Consider the following 10,056-nt stretch of genomic DNA (forward strand, 5'->3'; position numbering starts at 1 on the left):
TTAAAACAAACTAATGATAGTAGTCTGCCTATTCTTTATTACTTCAGTTCTAAGTTAATAGGCAAAACAAAGACACCCTCCTTAACCACTATACTAATCTTTTATCTACTTGGTTAATTCTATTCATTTTCAAATTGTTTATCTAAGTTGTGTTACAAGCATGGTGAGGTTGTAACAGAATACACAAATAACTGTAGGCCTATTCAATCTGAAAACTGTAATGAATTAAAATCAATATTTAAGGACGTAATATAAGTTAAATATATTGTTAAGCTAATTACTGTTTTATTGTGAAGGCATCTCTGGTGAACAGCGGCCTGTGGCTTTTATTTTGAAAGGCCGTTCCGGAAATATACTCTGTATGAACAGTAAGTTTGACTTCTAGAAACACGGAAAGTTACGATAACAATCGTTCTAATGCATTAAATAAAGTCATGAAAGAGACAAGGAGGGGGAAAGGCGTGTGGAAGCAAGCAATGAACTGAAAATGCCACCAATCCTCTGTTTTAACGTGATGGCGGACATTGAAAACCGAAGCGGGCATAAGCACCCACATTAATAGATTCCTTCTGACTGACAAGCGTTCAAAAACCCTCCTGCTTATCACTTAGGCTACTACTTTTTGTTTTATTCATAACCTAAAAATACAATTGTGATGAATAGCTTGCTCTTTTTCTGATTGAAACAAAGAGTACTCTTCTACAGAATCAGAAAGTACAAATACTGGCTCCGGCTGGAGCTCTCAGCCTTTTCAAGAGAAGGGGGCTTCTTTCAACAACTAACAACAAACTATTGGTATACCAAAACATTTACCAACATAAAACAAGGTCTTTACGAATCAACAATGCCAACCAACAGACAGAACAATCAACAAACAGATCAATACAACTCCTAAATAACATTACAATATATATTTCTTACAGTGAGTTCGTTATCTAATGTTTAACAAATTCTCATCTTTCTATGTGTAATCTAGGTGGAATAATCCACTATTATATTCAATTTGAATCAAACTTTAACCTGCATGTACTACTCAGCAAACTACTTTCTACTTTCCCTCAACGTTACTGTATGCAATTAAGTTCCTCTGAAATATAATTAAGTAAAATTATCAGTTAATGACGAATAGTGTAAAATTCACAATGCAATGTTTCTTATTTATTTAAATGCAGGTCTCCCTTGAAAAAGAGATCATTGATCTCAATGGGATTTTACCTGGATAAATAAAGGTTTTGAATTTAATTGAAATATCTACGACACATTGATCTATTAATTTTCAATGTTATTCACTCCAACTTCAGACCACTCGATTATTCACTCCTTGTTTTAAATTCAACGCTCTTTCTTCATGCATTCAAGAAGAGAGCAAACAGGAGAGAGAAAAAAGAAGGAGGGGGGTGTGGGTACTCTCACAGACACCCCGGCTGGAACAGGCATTCCAGGAGGAGGGGGGCTTCCTTGAAACAAGAATGACTTTGTATCTATTTATCTGACTAGGTTAATATGTGTTCACTTGTATTTATTAATACACTGGACAAATCTTGTCGTTACTCTTAATGTCCTTATTCTTATTTATTTGAATGTCCTGTTAATTCAGACGTGCACACAGTCTGAATTCAAAGTTTTCAACGTGAAGCAACACAGAATATTGAAGAACAAAGGGCAGCAGCTGACCACAAATGAGCTTCCTCTGTCTGATGAAGCTCCCAGCTTCTGCCAACCTTCTCCTGTCACTATGTTTCTGCTCTCTCTTCTCAATTATTACACAGATTTGACGTAAAAAATCACACAGAATTTTCCCAGCGAGTCAGCCGTGCAGGACTAGACTACCTCACGGAGACCTCGCTGGTTCACTTTACTCTCTTTTTAGTGAGCTACGGTACTGGACTGCAATACCAGACTCTTACACACACACTTAGTGCTCTATAGGTCCGGACTGCTCTACCTGGCTCTTATAGCCACCTAGTGCTCCATAGGTCAGGACTGCTCTACCTGGCTCTTATAGACACACTTATCTACAGTATACTGTATGTTCACACACACACTTAGTGCACTATAGGTCCGGACTGCTCTACCCGACTCTTATAGCCACCTAGTGCTCCATAGGTCAGGACTGCTCTACCTGGCTCTTATAGACACACTTATCTACAGTATACTGTATGTTCACACACACACTTAGTGCACTATAGGTCCGGACTGCTCTACCCAACTCTTATAGCCACCTAGTGCTCCATAGGTCAGGACTGCTCTATCTGGCTCTTATAGACACACTTATCTACAGTATACTGTATTTTCACACACACACTTAGTGCACTATAGGTCCGGACTGCTCTACCCGACTCTTATAGCCACCTAGTGCTCCATAGGTCAGGACTGCTCTACCTGGCTCTTATAGACACACTTATCAGTACTGTATTTCTTTACCGTGACTAAGAACACTGAGAACGCCGCTGACAACTCTAAAATGGTTGTAGTAAAGCCAATCACAGATTTTGGTAATCAACAGGTATCTGTTTTACCTTTGTATCATGTAGGACGCCCTGGTGTAGTTGTCAGTGGTGTCCAGGGGGGTATACTACGAAGCAGGATTTTCGCTTAGCCGGCTAAATTCAGGGGAAACTCCGGCTTTCCGGTCCTACGAAGCTGGTTCTCTTTTTAGCAGGTGTTACGTGCCAGGCAGGCTGTACATGTGTGGTTTTCCTTCCCTCCTGTGTTTCTCTCTTCTCCCTGTCTTCTGCACAGCTAATCAGCAGCTGATCGGTATCTGCCTGTGCACCTGAGTCTGATCTGATGGCTGATTGGATCCTCTCACCCTCAGCTGGCCTATCAGCAACCAGGGCCGACCATAAAGGAGGCACCCAGGAAGTCTTCTCTCTCTCACTCTGGGCCTGTTGCTGAGGAAGGAACACGGCTGTGTTTAGCAACTAAAGCTATTTGAATAATCTGAACTTTGTTAATGTGTGTGTGTTGAGAGGTGGAGGAGTTAGGTAAGTCTGGGGTACCCTGTACATTTCTCACCACCGAGCTAACTATTGTTTAGACACACTAGGTAAGCGGATTGTTGCCACCCCTGTATATTGTTTTGTCAAATTCTTTGTAGTTAGTTAGTGAGGGTTTTTGTTTGAGTTTGGTTTCAAAGGATAGTTGTAGAGATAGGCCTGGTTTTGTTATGCTTGTTTCTTTTGTTTGGCACAATCCTTTGACTCCTCCTCCTCCTCACAAACAGAGTTTCTGTTTAATTGTATTATATGATAGGTTACAAGGAATAAACCTTTTGTCAACCTTTACTCTGACTCTCTCATAATTATTGGTTGTACGTTATTGTCTCCAGGTCCCCTAGACCTTAGTGGGGACGTAACAAATGGGGGCTCGTCCGAAATCTATTTTCCTGAAATAAAAACAACCAATAATTGAGAAGTCATTGTAGGTGTTGTACATTGGCTGAAAAATGGGTTTTGACTTACAGGACTTTATTGAAAGTCCAAGTGTTGATACGTTGTATTCCTGTCGCAAAGATGACATGTTATGTATCGCAGCTCACTTTAACATTACAGTAGACAAGTATAAAGTAAAAAAAGAGATAAGAGAGAAAATCCTGCAAAAACTAGAGGAGTTAAAGATTCTTGAAATCCCAAGCATGTCAACTCAGCCTAGGGCTGAGGTGTCTATTGAAGATGATAGGGAAAGAGTATTAGCTACACCTAGAGTTGACAAGTTTAGTCCTCAAGCTCCTCCTGCAACGCTTCCTAGGTTTGAGGCTTTCTCTCCGGGTAGCTTAGGTGCAAGTAGTGATGCCAAACTAAAAGTTCGTCTTGTCCGTCTTCAGATGGAGGGCCAGGAAAAGGAGCGTAGAGCGGACTATGAACACAGGCTGCAGATTCGCAAGTTAGAGATAGAAGCTGAGAAAGAAATCACGTTAAAGCGGCTTGAAGTTGATGCCCTGAGAATCTCTTCAGAGCAGACATTTGAGAGGTCAAGACCTTCACATACAGTCTCTCATACAAAGAGTTTTGATGTTAGTAAAAATATTGCTTTAGTGCCAACTTTTAGAGAGTCAGAGGTTGACTCATATTTTTGTGCTTTTGAGAGAATTGCTACCGCACTGGTCTGGCCTAAAGACATGTGGCCAATCCTACTTCAGTGCAAATTAGTAGGTAAGGCTCAGGAAGTGGTATCTTCACTTTCTTTGGAAGAAAGCTTGCAGTACGAAGTGCTTAAAGAGTCGATATTGCGTGCTTATGAGCTTGTGCCGGAGGCCTACAGACAAAAGTTCAGAAACCATAAAAAGTCTGCTACGCAGACATTTGTTGAGTTTGCGCGAGAGAAGGGCATTCTCTTTGATAAATGGTGTGCGGCTAATGAAGTGAAGGATCATTTTGAGAGTCTTCGTCAGTTACTTCTCTTGGAAGATTTTAAGAATTCTTTGCCTGAAAGGATGGTGATATTCTTAAATGAACAGAAGGTTACTTCACTGGCTAAGGCAGCTGTTTTAGCGGATGAATTTATGCTCACTCATAAGACTGTTTTCTTCACCCTTGCGCCCAGATAGTGCTTCAATATCACTAACCGGAAGACCTGATCTTGGCCCAACAACTTTTGAAAGGTCTAGAGGACCACCATCACCTCCACGGGGGCCCCGTGAGTGTAACTACTGCCATAAAACAGGACACCTTATTTCAGGGTGTCATTTCTTAAAGCGTAAACAACAATTTTCGCAACGCTTTCAAACGCCAAAAGGCATGGGACTCATTAAAGGAGTTTCCCTATCAGACATAGAAATGTCCCAGGAAGATGATGTACCTGATCCCTGTTTCAAACCCTTTATTTCCAAGGGCTTTGTTTCTTTAACAGGGGATCCTAAAGACCAGCTGCCAGTACAGGTACTTAGGGACACAGGAGGTTCTCAGTCCATTATTAGGGAAGGCATCTTACCTTTAACCTCCAGATCATCATGTGGATCAAGTGCTGTTGTTCAAGGGGTAGGCATGACACTAGTTGCGGCTCCTTTGCACAATGTTTATATTCACTCATCTCTTGTCAAAGGATTCTTTAAAGTAGCTGTCCTCCCTGCCTTGCCCATCAAAGGTGTTGATTTCATCCTCAGTAATGACTTGGCTGGGGGCAAAGTTAAGCCAGTACCTGAGGTCATTGATTCTCCTGATCTAAGTTTAGACGCAGAGAAATCAGCTGAAGTACCTCCCGAAATCTTTCCTGCTTGTGTTGTTACAAGGGCACAGTCAAAGAAATACGGAGAGGACTTGTCTGATTCTTTTCTTGCTACAGGGCAGTTTCTTGAAGACATGACAGTGTCGGACCGACTGCCAGAGGAGGCCCGGTCTGCTGGTGCTGGATCACCCAGTAACAGCTCAGAGCTTGTACAACTGCCTGCCACTCGGGAAGAATTCATGGCAGCCCAGTTAAGTGATGAAACACTTTCTAAATGTCTCTCTTCTGTTATCAGTCAGGAAGAGGCCAAGTCAAAGAAGATGGCCTACATTATGGAAGATCACCTATTAATGCGTCGCTGGATTAGTGATGCCTGTGAGGAGTCAGACTCCTTAGCAATTTATCAAGTTGTCGTGCCAACAACCTATCGTTCTCAGGTGATGTCCTTGGCTCATGATCATCCATGGTCAGGTCACATGGGGGTAACAAAAACATATCAAAGAGTTTTAAAACACTTCTTTTGGCCAGGACTTAAGTCTGATGTAGTTCTTTATTGTCGAACATGTCATGTGTGCCAAGTTGTTGGTAAACCGAATCAGGTGATTCACCCTGCTCCTCTCATTCCTATTCCGGTAATGGGAGAGCCATTTGAAAGGGTGATTGTGGATTGTGTGGGACCCTTACCTAAAACTGGAAACCAGTTTCTCTTAACTGTCATGTGTGCTTCCACTAGGTTCCCAGAAGCCATCCCACTACGGAAAATTACTGCCCCGGTCATCACCAAGGCACTTCTGAAGTTTTTCTCCATGTTTGGTCTACCGAAGGTAGTTCAAACAGACCAAGGTACCAACTTCATGTCTAAAGTGTTTGCCCGGGTACTTGACACCTTAGGTATCAAGCATGTGACATCCAGCCCATATCATCCTGAAAGTCAGGGGGCATTAGAGAGGTTTCACCAGACTATGAAATGCATGTTAAGAAAACATTGCCATGAGTCTCATAAAGATTGGGATGACGGTGTTCCTTTAGTGTTATTTGCTGCCCGTGAAGCTGTTCAGGAGTCTCTAGGTTTTAGTCCTGCTGAGCTAGTGTTTGGACATGAGGTCAGAGGTCCTTTAAGGGTTCTTAAAGAGCATTTGATCATGCCCACGAAAACAGTTTGCAGTATCCCGGAGTATGTCGCCAAACTTAAGGATCGTCTAAATCGTGCTTGCTCCTTGGCTAGGGAAGCTTTGACCTCTACCCAGGGGAACATGAAGAAACGCTACGACCAGAAGGCGGTAGCACGCTTGTTTCAGCCAGGTGACAAGGTGTTGGTTCTATTGCCTGTACCTGGTTCTGCTCTGTCTACTAAATTTGCTGGTCCTTATGTTGTAGATAAGAAGCTCGGTGAAACAAACTACGTCATTCAAACACCTGACCGCAGACGTCCTACCAGAGTGTGTCATATCAACATGCTAAAGAAGTACTGCACCAGGGAAGACCAAAGTGAGTCTTCTAAAGCTCACCAGGTGGAGACAACCGTCTCTCCTATGGCTTCAGTTTCAAAGGTGAGCTCAAATGAGGATGAGGATGAGTTGGTGATGCGCAGTGCAACACCACAGGGGGCAAGACTAAGCAATACTGAGGTATTAGCTGATTTGCCCAATTACTTGTCTCATCTTCCTGATATCCAAGGAAGTGATATACAGAAACTGATATTTGACTTTGCATGTCTTTTTAATGACACTCCCTCACAAACTTCTGTCCTAGCTCATGATGTGGTTTTGACCAACCCCTCGCCCATCAAACACCATGCATACAGAGTTAACCCAGTTAAGAGAGAGGTTATAAAAAGGGGTCCGATAATGTTATTGCCGATGCACTAGCTCGTGCTATGTAAATAGAATGTTCATTGTAAGGGCCAAACATACTGTTTGGATTTATATGTGTGGGGGTGTTACGTGCCAGGCAGGCTGTACATGTGTGGTTTTCCTTCCCTCCTGTGTTTCTCTCTTCTCCCTGTCTTCTGCACAGCTAATCAGCAGCTGATCGGTATCTGCCTGTGCACCTGAGTCTGATGGCTGATTGGATCCTCTCACCCTCAGCTGGCCTATCAGCAACCAGGGCCGACCATAAAGGAGGCACCCAGGAAGTCTTCTCTCTCTCACTCTGGGCCGGTTGCTGATTGAGGAGCCTGCAATTGACTGCAGTGTTTAGCAACTAAAGCTCTTTGAATACTCTGAACTTTGTTAATGTGTGTGTGTTGAGAGGTGGAGGAGTTAGGTAAGTCTGGGGTACCCTGTACATTTCTCACCACCGAGCTAACTATTGTTTAGACACACTAGGTAAGCGGATTGTTGCCACCCCTGTATATTGTTTTGTCAAATTCTTTGTAGTTAGTTAGTGAGGGTTTTTGTTTGAGTTTGGTTTCAAAGGATAGTTGTAGAGATAGGCCTGGTTTTGTTATGCTTGTTTCTTTTGTTTGGCACAATCCTTTGACTCCTCCTCCTCCTCACAAACAGAGTGTTTCTGTTTAATTGTATTATATGATAGGTTACAAGGAATAAACCTTTTGTCAACCTTTACTCTGACTCTCTCATAATTATTGGTTGTACGTTATTGTCTCCAGGTCCCCTAGACCTTAGTGGGGACGTAACAGCAGGCTAGATCTCCATGGTAATTTATGCTTAGCGGCTAACCTGGTCGGGACCAGGTTAGGTTGCAGGCTAAGAGCTCAACTCAGTGAAAGCACCGCCTGCTGACCAATCAGAGCTCAGTGTGCGGAGTTTAAAGCGATCAAGTCATATTACAGGAGAAAGGAAATACAGAAAAGCTGCCGTCGCAGGAAAGACGGCCGGCAAAAATCACCGACTGTGTGAACGTGAACATTAATAGAATATCACCTCCATCTTCAGAGCAATCTGACTATTATAACATTAGCGTTAAGAAAGCTTACTTAAATATCTGCCACAACATAAGTAACCGGATCAGAGTACATTAAGTACAGTCCGCGGCATATCACTTCATCATATATCTCCTTATCTGAGTCAGCTGAGCCGTATCTGGCCGTGCAACACTCACAGTGTCACAGACTGGATGCAGAAGTATTATTTTAAGCAACACATTAAGTTGACGAAACACTCGAGACAAATGTAATTAAAGTCAGATCGTGTTTTAGACGGGGCAGTGATATCATAAACCTGTTGATGTACGCATTGAAACACTTGTTCTGTTCCCAGCTGTATTCACCGTGCAGGTGCAGCTCTGAGGCTTTGATCCTGGATCAAGTGTTTAAGTCATGGATGTTTAAAGTTTAACTTCTTCATTTTTGACTAGTATTAAAGTTCACTTTTCATTCAGGAAGTATGACGCTGCGCTGTCAGTACGCTTCTCCATGTTTGTGATTGGTCGAATGCTCCAGATACCACCCCTTTCATGTGAACGCGCACCTAACTAGATAGGACACGGCTGGCTTGAGCGATCCACTTGATAACCAGCGTCGTAGTACAGTTTAGCGAGAGCGCGTATGTTTTGGATTAGCCCAACCGGCTAACTCAAACATATCCAGGTTAGGTTGAACCAGCTTCGTAGTATAGGCCCCAGCTGTTCTCCCCTGGACTGAATTCGTCCACTAGCTGTCGGTGGTCCTCCTATAGACCAGCACTCATCACGTCGCAGGTCACCAAATTGTACGAGCAGATACAGTTGTGGTGGCTTAAAGCCCAGCTCTGCTCCGCGCCGTCCGTTTAGATGAGCCTGGTCAGATTAATAAGAAAAGGAGTTCAAAACACCGGCATAAAAGTTATAACAATAATCTGATTTTAATGGTAAAAAGACACATTACGAAAATACAGAGTGCCCTGTAACAGAGCACTCCGGGCTCCCCGCTCCACCGCCGTGCGATACAGGTATCGGGACCGGCCAGTCAGCAACAGGGGGCACCGTGCATGAATAAACAACAGTATATATGGACCTTTTTGCGGCGGAGAGTCACTGCTTATCTTCCACCGGACTGTACTCCTTTAATTTCCCAGGGAAGGTTTCACACAAATTATTCTTTCTCAAACAATCAAACATTGTACACAGATATATTAGTATCAAACATTGGCCCCAAAAAGAACCTTGAAAAGGACATGTGTGTGTTTGGTAAAGAGGAAGTGTGTGTGTGTGTGTTGATATCTTAGTCAGGGAGTGTGTGTGTGTCAGGGTGTCTGGGAAAGTGTATGTGTGTGTGTGTGTTGGTATCTTGGTCAGGGAGTGTATTGTGTGTGTGTGTGTCAGGGTGTCTGGGAAAGTGTATGTAAGAAGGGTTTATATATATATAGGATTACTTAAAAACAGTCCCAAATAATACATGTTCACTTCAATACAGTTCAATATAATACCTGTTTACTTTAATACAGTTTAGAACAATATCTGTTTGCTTTAGTACTTCTACTTTTACTCAAGTACAAGATCTGAGTACTTATAATTTCACTACAAGATCTGAGTACTTCTACTTTTACTCAAGTACAAGATCTGAGTACTTCTACTTTTACTCAAGTACAAGATCTGAGTACTTGTAATTTCACTACAAGATCTGAGTACTTGTACTTTGACTCAAGTATAATATCTGAGTACTTCTACTTTTACTCAAGTACAATATCTGAGTACTTCTACTTTTACTCAAGTACAACATCTGAGTACTTATCCACTTCTGGTAGTGTATTAGCCTGAATTGTAGCCACAAAATCACGCAGAGCTGCATAGAAATCGACTCACAATGGTAACAAGTGGAAAATAATATTTACAAATGTGTACAATGATTTTAGGTAATTCTGACTACTCAAGACTCCTGACTTATACATCTTCAAAGGAAGACTGTGTTCATTCTACCATTACATGGGATTAAAGCAAAATGTAGTTTTA

At 42.3% G+C, this 10,056-nt stretch overlaps 1 protein-coding gene across 1 annotated transcript; it reads left to right on the forward strand.

Annotated features, from left to right (window-relative positions):
• The first annotated feature begins 4,358 nt into the window (after positions 1-4,358).
• On the forward strand, positions 4,359-7,386 carry LOC139435441 (uncharacterized). Its single transcript, XM_071206114.1, has 2 exons — positions 4,359-5,416; positions 5,900-7,386. Exons 1-2 carry the CDS (start codon positions 4,497-4,499, stop codon positions 7,032-7,034), a joined length of 2,055 nt encoding a protein of 684 aa, XP_071062215.1. The 5' UTR covers positions 4,359-4,496; the 3' UTR covers positions 7,035-7,386.
• The last annotated feature ends 2,670 nt before the right edge of the window (positions 7,387-10,056 follow it).

The sequence above is a fragment of the Pseudochaenichthys georgianus genome, chromosome 16 (assembly GCF_902827115.2).
Source record: "Pseudochaenichthys georgianus chromosome 16, fPseGeo1.2, whole genome shotgun sequence".
NCBI lineage: Eukaryota > Metazoa > Chordata > Actinopteri > Perciformes > Channichthyidae > Pseudochaenichthys > Pseudochaenichthys georgianus.